The sequence below is a fragment of the Pithys albifrons genome, chromosome 6 (assembly GCF_047495875.1).
Source record: "Pithys albifrons albifrons isolate INPA30051 chromosome 6, PitAlb_v1, whole genome shotgun sequence".
NCBI classification, from domain to species: Eukaryota; Metazoa; Chordata; class Aves; order Passeriformes; family Thamnophilidae; genus Pithys; species Pithys albifrons.
In genome coordinates this window covers 3,907,721-3,931,589 of record NC_092463.1, presented here as the reverse complement: position 1 = coordinate 3,931,589, position 23,869 = coordinate 3,907,721, and the positions used below count along the sequence as shown (strand labels likewise).

At 47.1% G+C, this 23,869-nt stretch overlaps 1 protein-coding gene across 12 annotated transcripts in view; it reads right to left on the bottom strand.

Moving 5' to 3' along the window:
* KTN1 (kinectin 1) overlaps nucleotides 1–23,869 on the bottom strand; it is an 84,119-nt gene that overhangs the window by 51,764 nt on the left and 8,486 nt on the right. For 11 of the 12 annotated variants that reach the window (XM_071557255.1, XM_071557259.1, XM_071557261.1 and 8 more), the window contains exons 2-4: nucleotides 6,153–6,711; nucleotides 4,479–4,616; nucleotides 1,419–1,586 (exon numbers count right to left, since the gene is read on the bottom strand). In XM_071557255.1, the coding sequence (XP_071413356.1) occupies nucleotides 1,419–1,586; nucleotides 4,479–4,616; nucleotides 6,153–6,675 (829 nt within the window). In that variant the 5' untranslated portion in view covers nucleotides 6,676–6,711. Of the gene's footprint in view, nucleotides 1–1,418; nucleotides 1,587–4,478; nucleotides 4,617–6,152; nucleotides 6,712–10,650; nucleotides 10,709–23,869 lie in introns of those variants that run through there. The other variant, XM_071557256.1, reaches the window with a different exon arrangement.

Sequence of the window (23,869 nt, the reverse complement as noted above, 5' to 3'; positions counted from 1 at the left end):
CAGTGAAACCAAACTACACATCAAATCCAAAGATCTGTTTGGAAAATAACAGAAAACCAAAAATGCAGCAGTGATACTAAGTCCTGTTAGAAATTAAAAAGCATAAAAATAAATCATTGAATAACAGAGCATGGGGAGGGAAGCACTGAGAAATTCTAGCACACTGTCTCCTAGTCTTAAATCCAACTCAGTCCTGGGCACAGACTCCAGCTCCCATCCCTGCAGCACTGACATCAGCAGTGATGCTGTTACCAGGAATATGCCAAGATCCTGAGACCACAGCCCTGGGAATCTGCAGCAGCTTGGCCAGGACCAGCCTGAGCCCTGTGCTCCCTGAAGACAGGCAGACCTTGCCCTTGCATCCAAGGAGCTTACAATTAGAATAGGAGAAGATTTCTATATCGGGCTGGCAAATCCCAGCTGACACAGGAGAATTAGGAGTTCATGGAGGAGGTTACAGCGCGCAAAGGAAATGAGAAGGGACGGGTGCACAGGACAGGTTCTGATGCTGCAGGACAGTAACGTGCAGACATTGAGGGAGGAGAAGCACAAGAGGAGCCTCAGGCATGTGGGAATTGAATCTAGATATCACAAAGAGTCCCCAGGAAGCTTTCAAGGGAGCTGTTTTAGAAGAAAAGTCCAAAGGAGAGGTTCCAAAGAGTGCAGTGGGTGACCACATGAGAAGGAGAACCAGCCCTCTGCACAAAGCTGAGCAGGGAGTCACTGCTCAGCCACTTGGCTTCTCTCTGGCTGCCCACAAATTTGAGGGGCTCACCTCCAGGCTTAGTAAGCTCGGCAGGCTCTGAGCAGGTCAGCTGCCTGTTTAAAGCTTCAGGGTTGGACACAATGCTCATTAATCACTCCAGGCATCTGTGGGAGAGCATGAAGGAAGTTCCCCTGTCCCAGGCAATTCCAACTACACTGAAGGGAAAATTCTGAGTCTTCCTGGAAACTGCCAGACTATCTCCACTGGCAATCTGCTTCAGAGAACTCTGTGTTGCATTGGGTCAGTCCCAGAGAGGCCTATGAACACCCCCAGAGCACACAGGCTGCACTCCCAGCCTCACACAGACCCCAATACCCTGTGCTGAAAGCTCTGGGTTTAGAGACCTGCCCTGTTAGCAATGACTGAACCATCCACTGTCAAACTCCCTCCCCTGCATCTGTGTGGTCTGTGATCACCCATTTGCTCACTGTGAGGACACAAAAGCCCAGTCAGAGCTGAAAGGATTCAGGTGGCACAAAGCCCTTTCCACAGTGCCAAAGACAAGGCAGAAATGAGCACACACAAGAAGAGCATCCTGCAGCCACAAATGTTTCCCTCAAATCCTTTCTTCCCAGCACATGAGAGAGGCTCCCCCACCCTACACATGTACAGGTTTGCAAGCAAGGCTATGCCTGAATTATCAGTTTCTTACCTTTATCTGTTTCATTCTTCTGTTTCTTGCCACTGCTCTTCTGGATCCCCTCATGCACATTGTGTTTTACTACTTCAACTGCTTCCCGCTTTTCCAAAGTGCCAGAGTCGGAATTATCCATCAAAGGAATATAAGTAGTTGCTTGAATAAGAGGTTCATCCACCAAAACTGTAATCAAAAGTCCACAGGGTGGGTTAAGGCTTTGTAATAATTAACATCAACATTTTTAGGAAAGGTGCATAACATATTAGAATTGGATTAAAGCATCTCTAACCTCAACAGTCTGTTATACTCTCCATTTCTATCACCCTTCACAGCTTAACTCATTAAAGCTCTTCAGGTAAGTCCATTAAATAAAGGTCTCTATTGCATAGTAATTTAATAGCTTCAATTAAACTTCTATTTTCAATGCTGCCTTTTAGCATTTTAACAAGTAGCAGAGAAGAACCTTTACATTTTGACTTTCATTTCACTTTCTCATTAAAGTTGCACAAAGCATCAATGAGACTGGTTTACTTGTGGCTGGGTGTGAAATCATTCAGCATCCCTAAGGTATGAGTAAAGCCTTTTGTTCCTGCTCTGTTAGAGCTGGTACTTCACTGCCAGCCCTTTCACATGCATTACATCACCTGAGAACTGAACCACTTAGGCAGGACATGCAGTAGGGACAGCAATCTAGGTAATTTTGCATGCAGACTCATGGCTGCCCTTAATGAAGACGTCTCATCTGTCAGAGCAGGCTGCAGGCACCATTAGGATGCAGAGAGGCACCCAGAGGTACTGCCTGACCCGGGTCTGGGTAAGGAGCAGCTCCATCCAAGGAGCTCTCCAGCCGAGACAAAGACAGGAGAAGGGAGAAGGGAGAGGAAGAGCAACAGCCCAGGGACAACAGACACAGCCAGAGCTGGATCTGCTGCTTGCCCAGCTCCTGGGCCACCCTGGAGTACCTAAGAGGCTGTGCACAGAGCCATGGCCCAGCAGGAAAGCTCCCTGACCCAGCCAGCCCAGGCTGCAGGGCTGATGGACAGCAGATGTCACGCAGCAGCCCTGGGACAGGAGGAATGGGGTGGGATTGAGGGCTGTGGGCAGCAGTGCAAAACAAACAGGCATTCCTGGCTGCCAGAGAGCCAGTTATAAAACCCTGCTGAATCCTGGCTGCTGGTAAGGAGCAGAATAGGCCAGATGGACCTTTTTGTGTCACCTGCTGGTCTTTGCACACAAGCAGCCAGCAAACACCTGCAGGTACACTGCAAGCTCAGAAGTGAGAAGAGCTCTCCTCCAGCAGAAATATCCACCACCTAATCCAGTTACCACCCTCACATTTTCTCTTCCTCTCCTTACTGACTTCTCCTTTCGAACCTGTTTAATGAGACATTTTGCAGTGTCAGTAACACCTGAAATCCCCATAGTACTGCCTTGGCTAACCCTGATGCTCACCACAGCTCATTTTTGCTCTATCATTTTGGAAAACTGGCTCTAAAAGAAAACAGCTTGTGTTCAAATAATGCATGAGCTATTCCCCTGCAGCACTGACAGCTCAGCCTCACTGCTGGCTGAGCTGGGACTGACACTCACTTGCCGTGCACAGACAAGTTTGTGGCCCCTCAAAAAAAGGGCAGTACACCCAAGAGTATTGAGGCCACACCTTGAGTGTTGTGTTCAGTTCTGGGCCCCTCAGGTCAGGAAAGAGATTGAGGGGCTGGAGCGGGGCCAGAGAAGAGCAACAAGGCTGGAGAAGGGACTGGAGCACAAGTGCTGTGGGGAGAGGCTGAGGGAGCTGGGGGTGTTTAGCCTGGAGAAGAGGAGGCTCAGAGGTGACCTCAGCACTGTCTGGAACTACCTGAAGGGAAGTTCTGGCCAGGTGGGGGTTGGTCTCTTCTCCCAGGCACTCAGCAATAGGACAAGGGGGCACGATGGGCTCAAGCTCTGCCAGGGGAAATTGAAGTTGGAGAGCAGAAAAAATTCTTTGCAGAGAGAGTGTTCAGGCATTGGAATGGGCTGCCCAGAGAGGGGGTGGATTCCCCATCCCTGGAGGTTTTTAAGGTGAGATTGGCCGTGGCACTGAGTGCCATGATCTGGTAAAGGGACTGGAGTTGGACCAAGGGTTGGACTTGATGATCTCAGAGGTCTTTTCCAATTCAATCCATTCTATGATTGATTTCCATCAGGAAAAGCACAAGAACATCCATAAAAGACAATCACATCCCAGGTTCCCCATCAGCAGGCTTCTTCCAGGAATCATCTGCAAGTTCTTCAGTTATACAGGAACCTACAATGCTTGGAACTCCACAACTGATCTGGACCCTGATCAAAGTATAAAGGAAACACAGGGCAACAGTGTCTGCTCCAGGAGCAGCCCACCAGCCTCCACCTTCATAGCTGTCCCAGCAGGGAAGGGTTTTGGAGCTAACAAGGTGGCCTCACACAACTTCATAGTCACACTCTGTCCAAAAGCCACAGACACAACAGCATTCATTGTAACATTTAAAAAAAAGAAGAAAAAAGGAAAAAAAAACCACAAACACAGAGACACTGAGCCAAGAAAAGACAAGAAACAGCATCTTGGCAGAGAACGAGGGATGACGAACAGTGAAGGCCTTGACAGCAAAGATGAACAGTTTGTGTTGGAGCACCAACCAGCCAACAAAAGGACAATAAGAGAGGAATGTGGTCAAAGCAACAGGCTGAAAAAACTGCAATCTTGTTTGGGGCAGATGATTGCAGCAGTTCCAGACATGCCTTGCTGAGAGCAACTCGAGAGCCTGCTCAGCTTATACTCTAAGTCAACACACTCCTCCTCACTCAAGCGTGGATGTTTGGATCCCAGAGAGCTCAGAAAGGTTCACAACATTATCCAATGCTCACTGATACCAGATGTTCATAACATTAAATAGTATCTCAAGCTCAGCAGTCTTTCCTACCTGGAATTCCTGTTTTTTTTCAAATTAAAAGTTACTACTCCACAAGTTGATTTTCCAAAGGAAGAGAAACTGAAGTATGGATGGCAAAAACGTTTAACAGTCAAGTTTATTTGAACTAAATCACAGTTTGATTTCTCACCATTATCAACTTTCTGCTTCTTGGCAGAGACTTTCTTCTTCCCTGACACATTTTCTTGCTTTATCTCCTGGTGGAGCAGCACTGGGTCTTGCTTTTTGGCAGGAGATACAACAGAGTCAGTCTTACTATCTTGATCATCTGTAACAGACAATTAAGACAATATGCTCTTCTGTATATTCTCAGCATTATTTTTCAAATCAGTAAGTTTCTACTGGCCACCTAAATCCACTCCCAGGAAAACAAACTCACAGATTTTAAATGAGAACACAAAGTTAACCACACACACACACAGAGAACTCCCACATCAAGAGAGACCCCAAAGCAACAGGAGAGTTTAGCAGAGTCAAGAGCCACAGCACCTACTGATTTTACAGACAGGACTCTCATCTGCAAGCAGAACACACGGCAATGCAAGGAACAGTTGAACAAATCCAATCCAGTTTTACTGTGACAGAGCAGACAGCACATGTTACCCATATTTCTTTCTTGTTTAAAATGTACTTTTCCCCTCCATGAACCCACTTTGGGCACTTTAACACACACCCCCAATAGCTACTGGGACTGTGAGAAGCAGAAAATACGAGTTTCCCATTAGGGAACTGTTCTTTTTAAAAGCAGTTTCTAGTGAGAATTTTTTGTATCATTTTGGACAGCCTGGGCTATATTAAGATTCTTGTCAGAGCTGACACACACAGAGCAGGGCTCTGGTGTCACCTCCTGGAATCAAGGACCAGACTGAGTTGTGGTTGCCCTCACAACGGTGCTTGCAGACCACATTTTAACTGTGCCACAGAGATTTTCAGAGAACACCCACAAACGAGATTTGATACTTCTTCTGTTGGTAGTGGGTGGGATTTTTTTTCTCTCCATTTTTTTCAGAAAAAAAAATCTACAACATCAAGCAGCAATGTCGCTCCTTTTCCTCACTCCCTGAGCAAACCTGCACCTCAGAGAGGGATCTGCAAATACCTCGGGTTTCACTGGTATTTTCATTCTTTTTTTCACTTCTATTCATAGTCAGACATGGCAGCTGCAGAGGATTTGGTCAAGACAGAAGTGATTCTGAGCAGTTTTTGGTCTGTTCAACGTTGGGTGTTTCAGTTACAACAGCCAGACCAGTTTTAGTATCAGTTCCATTCAATTATAGAGGTGTAGCAGGTGGGAAGCAGCTCTAAGTGCTTCTTTCCATGAATCAGCCAGCCAACACCCCTGTGTGCATTAAGCCTGCACTTGGGCAGTGATTTATTTTGCAGTCTGCTATGAGGTTTCTCTACATGCCCTCCCTTAAACAGAGCAACAACTCTTAGGACTTTCTTTTCTTTTCAGAGCTTGACATCAGAATGCAACAGCAAACACGTAGCAGGTTCTTTCAGGTGATCAAAATTTTGAGAGCAAAGCAGCCAAACCACAGAGTAAAGCAGAGGTACAACCTACTCTGTTTCATTTAGTCTTTAGCAGAAAAAAGCAAGGGCAGGAGGAGGAAAACCAGAGCATTGCTGCCAGATGAAAAACAGGGGGGAAAAAAGCAATAGCTCGTAAAAAAGGAAAAGGTTAGAAGGGAGCTTTGCCCTGGAGAGATCAGGCAGAACAGTTGTGAGAGACACTCTGTGGCCTTGCAGAAAGCAGAACACGGTTCTGGCGTTCTGTGCAAGAAGCATATGCAACATCAGATACCCATTCCATTTTTCTGCTTCTTCTGCCCAGGCTTCTTCTTAGCTGCTGGTGGTTCAGATGGTGGAGTGGGCTGTTTTGTAACAGGGACTGGATCTACTTTCTTGCCTGAAGACTTGGATCCTTCCGAGTCCTTAGTTACGTGATCATCCTGACTGGCCTTGTGCTTCTTCTCCTTCTTCTTGCGCTCCCTGAGGCCGGTGGGAGCCTCGGGCACGGCCGGGGGCACCGCAGGGACCTGCTCCTCGTCCGTGCTCAGCGCGTCCGACAGCTTAAAGTCCCGAGGAGCACTCTCAGAGTCAGACTCGTGGATGTTCCCGTTCTGAGCTTCTTTCTTCTTGTTCTTCTTCTTCTCAGTTTTCTTCTTGTCGGCCTTGGTGGGTGGGAACTTGAGGTCCCTTCTCTGTTTCGCAAGGACTTCGTCGTACAAAGTCTCCCTCATGAAGAGCCAGAAGAAGAGGAAGATGACTGCGATAACCACACCAGGAATGATGATGATGAAGTAGGTAGACTCATAAAACTCCATTGTGCTTTTTCTTAGCTATAATTCCTTAAAAAAAACCTGGAGGGGAAAAAGAAAGAGAAAAAAAATTAGGTTTTGAGCCAGTTTTCACTTAATTCCTTCTACTAATTACGGTACTAAGATGGTTTCTCATTGTTATGGAGTAGCCTTAAAGTCGCTTTAATAAAATTACCAAACTGTATCAGTCATGGAACAACTTCTGGAATCATTTATCATCATTAACCTGGATAGGAAGAACTGCAGCTTTCCAGACTGCTAATGTGGGAAGAGAGCAGTTCTCCTCCTCTTCCTAGACTTTTCCTCATCTTCCTCATTCTCCCTTCCCTACATGAACTTCATTAAGCTTTTTATTCCAGAAACACACGAGCCAGCACTTTCAGGGGCTGTGAAATAAGGACCAGCACACGTAGAACACAGTTCTTTTTTTTTTTTTTTAATAAATCAAACATAATGAATTAAGATTTTTATCATGGCAAGTAGAGGTTAAATTTCAGCTTCCTTTTGTTCCCAGACTTACGACAGCTTCAGAAGTACAAAAAGGGGAAGAAAAGGGAGAGCCCTGAATTTTAGTCAACCACAAAGAATCAGATATTTTCAAAACTGCTTTTGGAAGTCTAAAACTCAGCTTCAAACTCATGAAAATTCCATACATTTGTAGGAAAACAGGAAGATCTGTTACTTATTTTGCACATGTAACAGTGTGCAACTTTCGGGGCATTTACAGACCAGATGACTCCAGGATAATTTGATGAAACATGATTTATGTCCCAAACATTTTTCTTTTTAAAAAGCAGAAACCACAGAGGTAAAATCTGGCTTGACTAGAACCCAAAGTTAAGGTTTTTTAGCTTCATTCTGACACTTTCCCCCCCTTTCATAACTGATTGCTATGAACAGACATGATTTTTTTGCAGGAAGAATCCAAATCCTCCTCACACTGTTTGTTCCAAGAAGGGGGGAAAAGCACCAAGCATAGGAAAAAAAGCACCAAGCATTGGGGAAAAAAAAAACCAACTAACCAAACAAAAAAACACGCAACAAATCAAAATCCAAACTCTAATTAAGCAAATGCAATTCCTGATTCACCACCCCAGTTAAAAAACCACCATGGGAAGCACGTGCTTCAACTACATTTTCCTCTACACAAGAAAAGATGATTCTTCAACTCAAGGGTGCCTGGGGAATGAAAGGCAAGGGATTTAACCCAGGTTGCTCAGAGTATTCCCTGTGCTGCTGAGAAAAAGAAAACCTGCCTAGCAAGGCACAGGGACTAAACTCCATGGAAAAGTTGGATGGTGCAGGGAAAGAACAGGCTCTCCCTGCTTCGGGCTGACAGGGGATTAATCTTGACTTATTTAAGGCTGTTTTACCTCAATTCCTGACTGTTTATTGGAAGCTGCTATCACAGACTGGCTCTGCCATCCTGCCCCACTGGAGAGAGCTCCATGTGGAGCCTGGCTCTGGCTCAAGAGGGAATAGCTGTTATATATAACAGTTCCTGGACAGAGAGGAGTTACTGTGATAATATATTTGTACAGTGCATTGAGCGGCACAAAAAGCAAGGATTGGGAACTCTTAATTTGGATATTAAGTTATCCAAATAAAAGACTAACGTTTCAATAGAGTAATTATTCATCAGTTGTCTTAACATTAAGTCTCCTCCCAGTTTGTACTTATTTTCTGCTCACTGAAAAGACTCTGGTCTAAAATTACATCCAGCACAGAAAGTTTCAGAAGGGCTGAGAGGGATGGGAGGAAAAGCGTGTCTTTTGGGGAGAAAAAGCACAGATGTTCAAAACTAAGCTGGGGCTTTCAAAATGATTAATTACTGCTACTTGATAAACCCAGCTCCCTGCACTAAGTGATCTAATATTAGTCATCTCTTGAAGGAAGCAGATCTTGAAAATTTGTCTCAGCCAAAGTCAATATTGAATGCTTACGGGAAGGGCTAATCCCCACAGTAAATGTGTAATTAAGCAGATTTTTCATGAGTGTAATTAAGTTGATCATTACAATACATGACTGCAACAGTTACAATACCCAACCAGCACGAGCCCAGCACAGCCCATCATAAAACCATAGAATCATAGAATGGATTGGGTTGGAAAAGACCTCTGAGATCATCAAGTCCAACCCTTGGTCCAACTCCAGTCCCTTTACCAGATCATGGCACTCAGTGCCACGGCCAATCTCACCTTAAAAACCTCCAGGGATGGGGAATCCACCCCCTCTCTGGGCAGCCCATTCCAATGCCTGAGCACTCTCTCTGCAAAGATTTTTTTTCTGATCTCCAACTTAAATTTCCTTCAGGTAGTTCTAGACAGTGATGAGGTCACAGCTGGCCATAAACTCATCCCATGGCTTTGCCTGTCACATCCTGCAGCCATCAGACCCCACACTCCTCCCTGGAGGGAAGTTCTGGCCAGGTGGGGGTTGGTCTCTTCTCCCAGGCACTCAGCAATAGGACAAGGGGGCACAATGGGCTCAAGCTCTGACAGGGGAAATTGAAGGTGGAGAGCAGAAAAAAATTCTTTGCAGAGAGAGTGCTCAGGCATTGGAATGGGCTGCCCAGAGAGGGGGTGGATTCCCCATCCCTGGAGGTTTTTAAGGTGAGATTGGCCGTGGCACTGAGTGCCATGATCTGGTAAAGGGACTGGAGTTGGACCAAGGGTTGGACTTGATGATCTCAGAGGTCTTTTCCAACCCAATCCATTCTATGATTCCCAGCACCTGACACCCCACACTCAGGTGAAATCACACACTCAGCACAACACGTGCTGTAAAGAGGTTCCAGACTCAAGAGGCAGGAGGCACAGTGGTCACCAAGGCAGGACAGATCTGCAAAAAGCAATTGTTGCTTTGAGACCAGAGAGCAGAGACACATTTAAAACTTCCAGCTGCTTCCAGTGGAGCCATAAATACATAATTACAGCACCAAGTCTGGGTGGGGAACACATGTCAGATTAGATGAGGTCTGATCTCAGAGCTGGATGAGCAGTCCAAGCTCTGCTGAGCCTCCGTCCACCACCTGCTCTCCCCTCCCTGCACTTCCTTCCACTGCTGCAATGGGATCATCTGCCGGATCTGGAGCAATGAGGAGGTTCAGACCCTCACCAGAGCCTGTTACTGCTCCTGTCCCCCTCCTGCTCATGGGGGTGAAGCAAAGTATGAGAGACACAAACCCTTCCAGCCCAACCACCGAGCACAGGCAGGCAGGTTCATCTCTGAAGTGCACACATATATCCAATTTTTCACATGGAAGCAGGGTTAAAAAAAACCAACCAAAAACCTAAATCCAAATAAAATCTCAGGATACAATTAGAATTGATCCAGCACACCAGGAATGGCAAACGAGCTCTTGCTGTGATGGTCATACACTAATTTCCCATCTCAGTCCAGCAAGGGTATTTCACTTACTATTTAACTCGCCCTGGGAGGACACCACTGCTGCTGGTTCATACAGAGAATGACAAGACAACATCCTTCACCATCCACCCCTTGTCAAAATGTCTTTATATCCTTGCCATGGGGTAAATCAGCAGTGTTTTGGCTCACACACAATAACCAGCTGTCCTCTGACAAATCACAACCACTAAAATAAGTTTTGCCATTCCCATTTATACTCCTGTATTACATGAAAAAGTATCCTATGCCATTAAAAAAACAGGATGAAGCAGCTCATTCTATTAAAGCAGAAAAAAGTGCTACATCAACATACCTTCAACACACCAGCTGAGCTGCTCCTCAGAATTTAGTTTCACCATCCCTCCCATCCCTGTGAGGAGACACCCTCACTCAAAAATGTATTTCTCTCCCTGAAATGGGACTTTTATCACTGGCAGCTCCCTCAGAGAACTCTCTGGGGCAGCTCCTTCAGCTCCCACTCAAAGCCAGCAGCAATCACACCACACATCCCTCACTGCTGCCTGGAGAGTCTGAAATTCCTCTGAATTTCAAGGTGTTTGGTTAAACACTCACCTTTCACTCGTAGCTGATGTTTAACCTGCTGTTGGTCACGTTCCTGAGAGCCCAGACCCGTGCCAGGCTCCCCCCTTGCTCACACCCTCCCGTCTCATCCACAAATTCAAGAACTCACAACATCTCTTTAGTCATTCTGAAAAAAGGGAACAAACCACATCTGTCCCAGGCCGTGCACAGACTCAGTTACTGTTCCCATCCTGCCTTTAACAAAAGAATTGCACTTTTGTTCCCTGAACAGAGCCCGTGCCACAGAAAAAGAGCTATTTCTGCACTCCAGTGCAGTGCTACTGCTTGCACCTGACTTGCCCTGCCTTGGATTTTCTAACACACCCTTTGTCTTTCTGCATTTAAATCTCAAGTTTCACCCTGCACAGATACCACATTTCACGGGATATTCACTGAGTTTAGGTCCAGGGGATTAACTTACTTGAGAAGCCAGAAATAAATCACAGCTCCATCTGGCTAATGAGTCACTCATAGCTTAGTCCCACCACATGAAAAGCACGGCCTCTATAAATGCTTGGGTCCCAAAATGCACATAATCTTCTGGGATTTGTGCCTCTTTGAAGAAGTAACATTAGAAGGGGGGGATACAGGTACCAAGGTGATTTGTTTGGTTTTTTTTTTTTAAATACTAAGCAGTTTAAGAGATACCACATATGATTTAGCTAAGGCAACAGCTCCTTTAATTGGGATATTTTCCCTGGGATTTTCTCAAGCTGGCAAGCAGACTAAAAACCCTCACATCTAAGGAGTCCCAGAGCAGTATCTGTATTCAATAAATTCCTCAAGTAGATAACATTATTTTTGTTCTCCCTAATCTGCACAGAGTTAGGAACATGCTCCATTATCAGCCAGCTGCAAAGAGGATCCTCTGGAAAACAGCTTCACTCCCAAGCTCATCCTCCCCCAGAGCTCTTTGGGAGAGGATGCCCAGCAACCTGGGACAGGCAAGGGAACCAAATCCAGGAAAAACAGAAACTAAACAAGATATTTAGCCATTCCATGCCTATTCCTCAACCATACAGCAGGAGCAACCAAATATTTCCATGACTATTAACTAACTACAGCACTGCTGGCTCAAGATCTGCCAGAAAAACTTAGGAGCAGTTCATTCAACATCAGCATTGGTACAGCTCCCAAAAGACTGCAGAGTTAGAGCTTAGGTGGGTTTAGCTGTGGTTTTTAAGCAGTTCTAATGTTACTGAAAAAACAAGCTGGGTTTTCACACCCCAAAACAAAACACAGACACCAGCAGAGCTGCTGCGATGTGACACAGAGCTGGAGCAGGCAGCGATTTCAGCCCATCAAACTCACTCCCAGTTTGTAACACCTGGGTAACTTCAGCAGGTGACACACCTGGGAAGGGAAGAGCCCTTGCAACAACTCAGTGTTCTCAGCCTTCCCAAAAACCTGCTGCTCAGAGAACACCAGCAAGGAGCTGACTGCACCTGAACAGGAAAATAGGATGCTACACATCAATCTCACCTGACACCTACGTAAGGAAGACACACAACTTCCAGTAAGACCACCCACAACATTCTCACAGGTCATTTTTAAAACTGCACAGTTTAAAGTCACACATGAAGCATCCACCACCACCCAGTAAAGCTGAAGGTCTAAATGGCCCTGCCAGTTTTGATCCCAATGGCAAAACCAGGAAATTACAGAACAGAGCCATGGAAAATCCTGAGTTGGAAAGGACACATCAGGATCGGAGTTCAGCTCCTGGACCTGCACAGACACCCCAACTATGAGCCTGGGAGTGTTGTCCAAACCCTCCTGGAGCTCTGGCAGCCTTGGGGCCGTGCCCACCGCCCTGGGGAGCCTGGTCAGTGCCCACCACCCTCTGGGGGAAGGACCTTTTCCTGAGATCCAACCTAAACCTCCCTGACCCAGCTCCAGACTCTGCCTCCCATCATGTCACTGGGCACCAGAGAGGGGGAAGCTCCAGACTGGGATGAGGTCTCCCCTCAGCCTCCTCTTCTCCAGGCTGAACAAGGCAAGTGCCCTCAGCCTCTCCTCAAACAGCCTCCCCCAGAACCTTCCCCACTTCCATGGCCCTCTGGTCACCCAATAATACCTTTATAACCTTACATTGTGGCACACAGAACTGCACACATGACTCAAGGTAAAATCCAAGCTACTTGTTAGCAATTTTTTTCAACTCTACTCCTGAATGGAGCATGGAAATATAGATATAAAAGTCCTCTCAAACTGAGAGCTGGGAGGGAAACATAAAACAGCAGTTCAAGCTCAGAGTTTTTCATTTCAATACTGGCCTTGACAGCTTGACTTGTGCAGCCACAGGAGAAACTGCAGACACTCAAACACAGACTGAGCCATTCATGTATTAAATCTGCTGTTCCTGGGAAAGAGACCTGTTCCAAGGGACGCTCAGCAGTGCCTGTCACCCCCTCCAAACCCCTGACAGGGAGAGGAGAGTGAGACTTGTCAATAGATCTTGCTCCTCACTTTATTCTGCTGATACAATTAAGCCATTTGCAGAGCACGAGCTCAGTGCTCCAAATACCCTCTAGGTAAATATTTCCCATTCCAAACATGCCGCTGTTTGTACCATCTGGTGGGCTCTGTCTGCTCTCAGTCGCTTGATGTTAGTTAACACAGACAAGCTATTTATTAAATTCCAGAAAGAGTAGCTTTGCTTCAACAAAAGCCTTTACTTTCAGGGTGGGTTTTTTTTAATACATCTTTAGAGCCAACACCTGACAAAATGCCCAGAGCAAGCCCAGAGTGCAATATGGCCACACAACCTCCCCATCACTGCCTGGCAGATGTCCTTGGTATCATCCAGGCACCAGCACTGGTATCTGAGCACCCAGGCACGTCCTGCAAGAGGCTTCCACCACAGCCAGGCAAGTTCACACATGGTAGGGCAGGGCAGGGATTCACTGAGCAGCAGCTGCTGCCCTGAAACCACCTGAGCTGGAGGATAAAGCCCAGAATTGGAATTAGCATCAGTGAAAGTGGAAGGAGCAACCTCGAGTTTATCCAGGGATAAAAGCACCCACACCTGGTGTTGGCACAGGGGGAGGAAAACTGTGCTCTGCACTCCTGCCCATCACCTCACTCCAATACCCTGGAACAGCACAGACCTGGTTTTTCTCACACCAGCAACCCACAGGGCTCACCAAAGCATGGGCACAAATACACTGGTATCACCCACAGTGTGGCAGCAGGACCAGGGCAGTGACCATCCCCTGTACTGGGCACTCTGAGGCCACACCTCAAATCCTGGGGTCAGTTTTGGGTCCCTCACAACAAGAAAGACATTGAGGGGTTTGGAGCATGTCCAGAGAAAGGAATGGAGCTGGGGAAGGGGCTGGAGCACAAGGAGCAGCTGAGGGAGCTGGGGGGGCTCAGCCTGGGGAAAAAGGGGTTCAGAGGGGACCTTCTTGCTCTCTACAACTCGCTGCCAGGAGGGGGGAGCCAAGGAGGAGTCGGGCTCTGCTCCAGGGAACAGGGACAGGACAAGGGCAAATGGCCTCAAGCTGCACCAGTGGAGGTTTAGTTTGGATATTACAAAAAGTTTCCTCACTGAAAGCATGGCCAGGCATTGGAACAGGGCAGTGGTCACCATCCCTGGAGGGATTTAAAGATGTGTGTAGATGTGGCATTTGGGGACATGGTTTAGTGGTGGGCTTGGCAGGGCTGGGTTAATGGTTAAACTCGATCTTAAATGACTTTTCCAACATAAATGATTCAGTAATCACTCAGCACTGGAAAGTCTTGGGAAACCAAAACAGTTCTTGCAGTATTTGTGAGGGGATGTTACTTGGGATAAAAACTGCCATGTGTGAGGGCCAGGGGGAAATATCCTTGCCTCCACCACACTCCAGAAACTGCAAGTTTTCCCTTAAAATCACCAGCTTCTAACACACATACACACCTACTATCTGCAAAACCAGAAGATAACATTATCTTTACCCTACTTTCTTCTCCAAAGTGCCTGTAAAGGATCAAAGGTTTCCCTCTTCCAGCAGGAAGGGCTGGGGCAGGACTCAGCGTTACTCAGCCAGTCTGCACCTTCCCATCACTATTTCCAAGGACTCCCCGAGGCTTCCCCAGCTCCTTCCTTCACCCACTCATGTACAGACATGTCCTGCCCACACCACCACGAACTATTTGAGAGGCATTTGAACACCTGAGCAGCAAGCTCAGCCTTTTGGGTAAAGCATTTCCCCTTTCCCTGCTCTCCTTGCAAGCAGAGACCAGATCTGACATTTGCTCTTCAACCACCACTCATTTTTGTGCAGAGGGAACTGGGAAGTGATACTTCTCAAAATAGGAAAGTGAAAAAAAGATCACAGAACCTTCTCAAAATAATAGTATAAAAAAGAGCCAAATCCAGCAGACTTATGGCCAAAGCTGAGGTTATGTTACCAGTCTGAGCAGCCCTTCCACACATGTGGTTTTCAAGTACCAAGGGGTCTCCGGCAACAAGAACCCTGCCCAGCAGCATGAGCCAGGTACAGATTCCAGACAGGACTCTGCAGTCAGCCATGCAGGAGCATTCAACACACACAACCACACCTGAAATCTGCTTGTGCCCAGCCCCTGGATGTGAGGGAGGAATCGGGCCATGTCTGTTTTGTTATCCCAATTAGCTGTCTGGGAAATTAACAGATCCACGTTGCTGTGACACTCCATGGCAGGTCAGGTTTATCACACACAAAAACCATTTACACAAGTTTAAAGCCACTGTGCACCTCACCAAAGGCCTCTGCACAGCTGGTGTGGTCTGTTGTATAAACACATCCACAGTTTAATCCTCACCTCGGATCCATAGAAAGCCTCAGAGAGAGCAGGTACCATTCCTGAAGCCAAGGCAGGGAGGATAGGACAGCTCTGATGCTGAGCCCAGCTAGGCTGCCTCAGGACTTGGCTCAGGATTTTGCCATTGCTCTTTCAGCTCACAGAATCGCAGACTCAGAATGGATTAGGTTGGAAAAGACCTCCGAGATCATCAAGTCCAACCCTCGGTCCAACTCCAGGCCCTTTACCAGATCATGGCACTCAGTGCCACGGCCAAGCTCATTTTAAAAACCTCCAGGGATGGGGAATCCACCCCCTCTCTGGGCAGCCCATTCCAATGCCTGAGCACTCTCGCTGCAAAGAATTTTTTTCTGATCTCCAACTTCAATTTCCCCTGGCAGAGCTTGAGCCCATCGTGCCCCCTTGTCCTATTGCTGAGTGCCTGGGAGAAGAGACCAACCCCCACCTGGCCAGAACTTCCCTTCAGGCAGTTCCAGACAGTGCTGAGGTCACCTCTGAGCCTCCTCTTCTCCAGGCTAAACACCCCCAGCTTCCTCAGCCTCTCCCCACAGCACTTGTGCTCCAGTCCCTTCTCCAGCCTCGTTGCTCTTCTCTGGCCCCACTCCAGCCCCTCAATCTCTTTCCTGAACTGAGAGGCCCAGAACTCAGCTCACACAGCACCCTCTCCTAGGACAGGAGGTGGCATGATCAGCACATCCCCCAGCTGGGGTCACAGAGCTGCCCCCCACCCACCTCAGCCCCTGCTCCATTTGCTGACAGAACCACACACAGCACCATTCCCCAGGTCAGCTCTGCCAGAACAAGGCCAGGTGAAGGGGCTCAGCTGAGAGGGTATCAGAGCACCTCATTCTAACATGACTTAATCCTTTTCTGATGCAGGGGGAAGTTGCATCAGCATAAGAATATTCCTTCTGAGACTTCTGCACCTCTCCTTGCTGTGCTTTATTACTTTAACCCAATTAAAACAAGCTCTACAGCACCCACAGCAATTAGGCAGTTGACCACCCTCTGGTGACAAATGAGGCAGAATCCCAAACTCCAGGTTAAAAAAAAAATTGAAGATCATTTCTTGAGAAATTTGAGGCTGCTACATCTGTTTCATCTCTTTATATGCAATTCCAAGCATGGAAGGAAATTCTTCCCTGTGAGGGTGGGCAGGCCCTGGCACAGGTTGGGCAGAGAAGCTGTGGCTGCCCCACCCCTGGAAGTGTCCAAGGCCAGGTTGGATTGGCTTGGAGTGACCTGGGCTGGTGGGAGGTTTCCCTGCCCATGGCAGGGGGTTGGAATGAGATGGTCTTTAAGGTCCCTTCCAACCCAAACCATTCTGTAATTCTGTGATTGAGGAAAGCAGGTATGAGCAGTAGCTCCTCAGTGCTCAAATTCCTCTCACACTTTCACAGCAATGTGCAAAGAACCCTTTTCCCTTTCCCAGTGCAGACAGTAAATATAACTACATACACTCCTGTATTATGCATTCGTGTTTATCTTTTAAAAAATAAATGTAAAGAGGAGACAGAAACAAAAGAAAAGGCCTTTGATCCAGCTTTGTTTTTTTGCCTTAGCAGATTCTGTGAGAGCATGAATGGCATCTGAGCACTGGGAGGCTAAAAATGCTCATTCAAAAAAAACCACCCAGGTTTTTATATGCAAGAGCAGCAAACAGCAAAGGAAAAGACTGGAGTGTATTACCTGCCTGTGCATCCCAGGAGAGGTAACATCACCTCCCTGTGCACCTCCCACAGTGATTTTTCTCAGGCTGGCTGGCAGGAGCAGCACCACTGCCCATCCTCACCTCCCTGGGCAGGCACAGGCTCTCCCAGGCTCTGAATCCAGGGAAAAGCAGATCTCCTCAGTGCCAGAACAACAGGAAAACCATGACAGATTGCTAAAGAGGAGGGCATGTTGTTTATGGGCTGTGTTTCTGAAGTTTGAACACCACTAAGAAGAAATCAGTCTTCATTTATGGCTTGATTCTCCAGATTGCTACTCAACTTTGCCCTTTGCCACACTGGTCAGACAACATTTCAGCCTATTCACTTGGATTTCTCCAGACACACAAGAAAGTTTTAAACCTACCACTTTTTTCTGTGGGTTTCCAGACCACCTGGTGCTAAAGCTTTTCTACAAATTTCTCACTAAAGCAGCAGCAACCAAGAAGCAAAAAATACCCAGCCTTGAAGGCTGAGCAAGTCACTTGGAGAGACTTAAGCAAGTAGAGTTGAATTTATTAACCTTTGTACCACCACACCTGAGGGTGCAGAGGCTGCCAAAACTACCCCACAACCGAGTCACAAACAGCCCAACAGTGTCACAGTGGTGTTTTCACCAAGTTTCCACCCCCAAGGTCTCACAGGAACTCAGGGGAGGGGGGGAACATGTGCATGGAGAGGTGATGGCACAGGAGGAAGACAAGAAACCTCAAAATAAATGAATTTGGAAAATTTCCTGCAGCAACGTCTCACCAAAGTCTTCCTGCAAGAATGTATTAAACTCATGGTAAGAATATTAACCCTCTTCATATTAGAATTTCTTTCCACTACAAAAATAAATCAGGCAAAGATATTCTTAGTATGAACACCATAAAAATTACTTTATCCTGACTTATTTTTAAATGTGTATATAAGGGATGAGAATGGAATTCTTCTGCCAACAAAGACAGGTATTAACCCAAGAGAATCTATTTAGCCTCAAACTTCTTAACCAGACAAGGTTTTACTGAAGTATGTGCCCGCTGTCCCTTACTCTGCTGCCAAAGGAACAAAGGAAAAGGAAATGACTAATCAAGGCAGGAGCACATTAATATATTTTGGTATGTGGAAAGGGAAAATTGTAGCTGGTATTTTTAACATTCCCACCAGGAGAATGAACTGCCATACGCTCAGCAGTCGCCACAGAGGCTCAGCAGCTCTGGGAGGGGAAAATAAAAAAGGAAAAAAAAGTGGAATTGTGTCCCAGAGTTCTGTATTTTCCATTTCCCAGTGCTGGAACGACAGCCTGGAAAGGAGGCATGGCTGAGGCCAGCAGCAATATCTGAGTGATAACAGGTGCACTTGGACTGAACTGTAGGGAAAACCCAGCCTGGAGAGGAGCTCCCGAGGGAAAAGGTGAGAGTTTCTTGGAGCACTGCCACCAGCAGACAATCCTGTAAGTTCCATCCCAGCTCTGCTGAGTCCTCTCATCCACAGGCTGGTAAGAGACAGGGGAAGAGAAGAAGTGTCTGTGTCAGAGGTGGCACCCAAAAAGTCAGAGCTCACCCTTTTGCCAGAGTGCAACCCCATCCATCCCACACCATCCCAAGCTTAATTCCCCCAAACTCTTCAAAGTTCTCCATTCCCTGCATGTGCAAAGGGGCCAATCTGCCAAGAAATCACTGTCCCTTCACGTCTTTCCTCACAGTTACTTTGCCACTGCAGCCACACAAGCCAAGCCACTGGTGTCACAGAACACCTGGATTTAACAGCTGGTTTTTAATTCATAGAATCATAGAATAGATTGGGTTGGAAAAGACCTCAGAGATCATCAAGTCCAACCCTTGGGCCAACTCCAGGCCCTTTACCAGATCATGGCACTCAGTGCCACGGCCAAGCTCACTTTAAAAACCTCCAGGGATGGGGAATCCACCCCCTCTCTGGGCAGCCCATTCCAATGCCTGAGCACTCTCTCTGCAAAGAATTTCTTTCTGATCTCCAACTTCAATTTTCCCTGGCAGAGTTTGAGCCCATCGTGCCCCCTTGTCCTATTGCTGAGTGCCTGGGAGAAGACACCAACCCCCACCTGGCCAGAACTTCCCTTCAGGGAGTTCCAGACAGTGCTGAGGTCACCTCTGAGCCTGGGAAGCCCATTGGGGCAGCCATGGGAACAGCCTAGCTCAGAGCTCAGGGCAGAAGCCTCAAGGACTGCTGTGATAAACCCAAAATTAGAGCTTCCAAACCCCTTCTTAAAAGGGATCAAACCCCATCAACCTGGCAACAGCCCACCAGTCATTTGTGCAGTGGGATGGCACAGCACAAAAGTGCTGCTCGCTCAGGAAGAGGAGCTGGATCACTGCCTGTCTGTCCAGCTCCAATTGTTCCCACACTTCATAATTAAGGGCTGCAATTCACCCTTTTACTAATGCCAAACCCCAAAAGACACGTAACAAAACCAACTGTAATCGCTCAGATACCCCCCGAGCTCCAAGAATCTGTAGAGATACAAAGAAACTAATATCGAATGTTCTTGCAGAGGGATTTGTGCTCAGCCACCACATAACACAGCCAGAAGCCCAAAGCTTAAGCAGGTCTTTACCCTGGTATCACAAAATGACAACCCTGGTCATTCCACCAACAAGATTTTCCCATTATTTCTGTTCAGTGTGCTGTTCAACACAGTTATACAAAGAGATTGGACCACTGACAAAAAAAAAAGCTTCGTTAACCTCTCAGTGACTCAACAATCCCATTGTTAACCAGCAAGGGACAAAAGAGAAGCCGACAGCAGACGGATGCTCTCATCTATCTGAATTCCTGGAGGAAAATGAGATTGACCTGCACTGGGAACAGGCTGCAAGTTAAAGGAGAGTTGTTAACTCATAGAGGGAAATCAAAAATCCTGTGACTGAATCATATCAGATCGAGATGCTTTCATGTGGTTTCTTCTCACTACCTGGAGTTTTAAGCTATTATTTACTGCACACGTCATGTCTAAGCAGTTGAGTGATTTCAGTTGTCTCCAAAGAGAAAAGGTGCAATTGCTGCACCAGAATTACTGTAGATGTGGCACAGATGTAGCTAAATGAGAACATCAGAAAGCAGCAAGTGAAACAAAATTGCTGTACCCCATCATCAGGCTGAGCCTTGGTGATTCTTCAGCTGGAAAGGGAGAGAAATAAGCAGGGGACATTTTTCTCCCTTCTCACCACATACAGTGTCATAAAAGAATGGGAGGAAAAGGCATCCATTAGTTAAACAACCAATGTTTACAGAGTGATAATGAATTTTCAAATACACCAAGAGTTTAAAACTCAGGGGTATGCAGCGAGTTCTCAACCCCAAGATGCAGCTGCAGTTTAGTCTGGATGGCAAGAGGACTGCACCCAACATAAAGTCAGAGGTCCTCTAAGCTGACAAAGGCATCATAAATAGATTTAGCACCCATATCATGGAATCACAGAATGGATTGGGTTGGAAAAGACCTCCAAGATCATCAAGTCCAACCCTTGGGCCAACTCCAGTCCCTTTACCAGATCATGGCACTCAGTGCCACGGCTAAGCTCAGGTTAAAAACCTCCAGCATGGGGAATCCACCCCCTCTCTGGGCAGCCCATTCCAATGCCGGAGCACTCTCTCTGCAATTAATTATTTTCTGCTCTCCAACTTCAATTTCCCCTGGCAGAGCTTGAGCCCATCGTGCCCCCTTGTCCTGTTGATGAGTGCCTGGGACTCATGCCCTGCACAAGCACCAACCTAGAATTTAGGGAGTCTTACGAGCCTCCCAGGGTGGGATTTTCTCCTTCTCAGCCTACACAGCTGGGCAAGCACTGCATGAGCATGCCCATTTTTGCCTTTAATACTCTACCACCATGGTGCGTCAGAAAGACAAAAAACATTAGAAAATCCCAACAGCCAGGCTGGAGGAGGCATCCCTTGATGCCCTCCTTTCCTTGCCCTGTGCAGGCACAGCTCCCAACTACCCCCAGGGCCCAGGGGCCGTGCCCAGGATCGGCTTCCTGCGCTCCCACCTTGCAGGGTGGGGCTGCACCAGGACAATGCTGGCCTGGGAACAAATGGGCTCACACAGGCCATGACTGCCTTTGGGCTGCAAGTGGAAAAACGCTCTCACTCCTCAATCCAAGGCAGTGCTCGGTGCTGTAATGGTGAATCTGCAGCCTCCACACACAGCACTGCGTTTTATTTCACCTGGCCATGCTCAGCACTGCAATGAACCAGAGCCCAGAGCTGCAGGGAACAGGTTCAGACTGGTACAAGAGGCATCTACCACTCTTTTCCTAGTAACAATCAATGAGTTTTAATCCATAGTCACATTAGGAATGATACCTCCAAAGAGGGCTGGATTTTATTTCAACTGTGCATTAAATTTAAAATTATTTTCTGGATTAAAGCATTGTTCATGCTCTGCTTATCAAAGAATCATAGAATTGATTGGGTTGGAAAAGACCTCTGAGGTCATCAAGTCCAACCCTTGGTCCAACTCCAGTCCCTTTACCAGATCATGGCACTCAGTGCCACGGCCAAGCTCACCTTAAAAACCTTCAGGGATGGGGAATCCACCCCCTCTCTGGGCAGCCCATTCCAATGCCTGAGCACTCTCTCTGCAAAGAAGTTTTTTCTGATCTCCAACTTCAATTTTCCCTGGCAGAGTTTGAGCCCATCGTGCCCCCTTGTCCTATTGCTGAGTGCCTGGGAGAAGAGACCAACCCCCAGCTGGCCAGAACTTCCCTTCAGGCAGTTCCAGACAGTGCTGAGGTCACCTCTGAGCCTCCTCTTCTCCAGGCTAAACACTCCCAGCTCCCTCAGCCTCTCCCCACAGCACTTGTGCTCCAGTCCCTTCTCCAGCCTCATTGCTCTTCTCTGGCCCCGCTCCAGCCCCTCAATCTCTTTCCTGAACTAAGAAGCCCAGAACCACAAACCCTTTGAACACAGGGCACATTCAGGACTGAATTTGGACTGCAGCAATTTCTGCTGCTGATGGGCTTCCTCCAACACTGATATTTTGACTTTCTGCTCCAGCACAAATTTGTACCAGCAGAAGGCTGATAATTCCCCCATCACCAAGACTTCCACAGCAGATATGAGATAGTTTTGACTGCTCCATAGCAAAGCTGTCCAACATTTATCTTAAAGCATGTTATCAAACAGGCACAAAGACAGCAGTTCTATACCCAAGCCAGATCCCTCAATCTGGAGAACATGGTGCTGTTAATACTCTTAGAAATAAAGTTTCAGAATGGTTTAGGAACAAAAGAGGCTTTAGGAGCAATCCCTACAGCACTGGCACTGTACAAGTTACCCCAGTGTATTTCAAAGTGTAAACTGCATCATGAGTTGGAACTTTGAGCTCAATTTAAAAGCCCTACATGGTGTTTAAGAAATTGCTGCTGAACTGTGGTTATTTCCCTGCTGAGACAGGTGAAGTGTTAAGGTCTCTCTCCACTCTGCTTTGAGACACTGCACATGGTCTATTTATGGAGGGCAGCACTAAGAGCTCACCTCATACCCACCCAAAACCCCCCTGCACTACAACAGGGACCTCACTGGCTACAGCTCCACTGAGACTCCAACCCTTCATCTTCCACACCAATGATTTGTGCTCCTAAACAGCAGCAGCACCACACATTCCTCTCCATAAGGTTTCTTTCCACCTTGTTAACCTCTGTGCTGCACTGAACAGTCTGCTGATGGCACTCACAGTTGAAGAAATGATACACAGTTGGAGTCATCTCGTGGTGTCATCACTCAGAGCCCTCAGGATTTGGGCAGGCAGCTTAAGAAGGTCACACATACTCAGGAACCAGCGCAGGATTTTGGCAGACCCCAAGGCAATGTTTGCATCTTGCCTTAAACATCCAGACCAGGAGAGCAGGCTCCCCTCCAGCACCAGGGAAAAGGCTCCAGCTCCTCCTCAGACTTGCCTAACACTTGAATTACACCCGGGCCATGTGGTCAAGGATTCTTCCTTTACCACCTTCCTCATGTGGCTGTTGATTTTCCAGGTGAGTGATACTGAAAGTTGCTGATGTTTCTCTGAGCAGCAGCAGCCCAGCAGACACTGCAACACTCCCCACTGGTCCCAGTTCCAGAATCCATGCTGCAACCCCAGATAGTGCATAACTCTGGGAGTTGGATGCCATCACACAAGAACCCCCAAAAGATGTGTTCAAAGAGCATCTCTAAGGGTTTCCTAGTTCTTTCCCCTTGTGACTGTAAGTACCAAGCCTGTAGGAGCTTCCTAAAGGGACTGAAAACAGTGAGATGCTTATTTGAAGAGTTTTAAGTTGAAAACCATAACCCAGCATTCCAGAATTCTCCCCCAAAACAGCCTCCTAACCCATGTACACACCCCCACCCCAACACACCCAGCTTTACAGATCAGCTTGGAACTATCTGAACTTGAGAACATGCCAGGTTGTTAAAAAGGCCTAAAAATGTTCAGCAACACAAATCCAAAGTAATTGAGGTCATTTCTCTCACGCTTCTCTGGGTTCTCATTCCCTTTGCTTTGCTGTCCCACACTCTGCTCCTCCTTTGGCATGCAAGGATTGAACAAACACTTTGCTGCAACCACACAGATCTAAACTTAATTGCCTCCAACTTAAGTTACAACTCAAATTATTATGCCAGGAGCCTGTAATGGGGAGCACAGCTTAAGAAATCTGCTTAGAAACAGGTACACCAGACCTGAAGCCAAGAAATTCTTCATT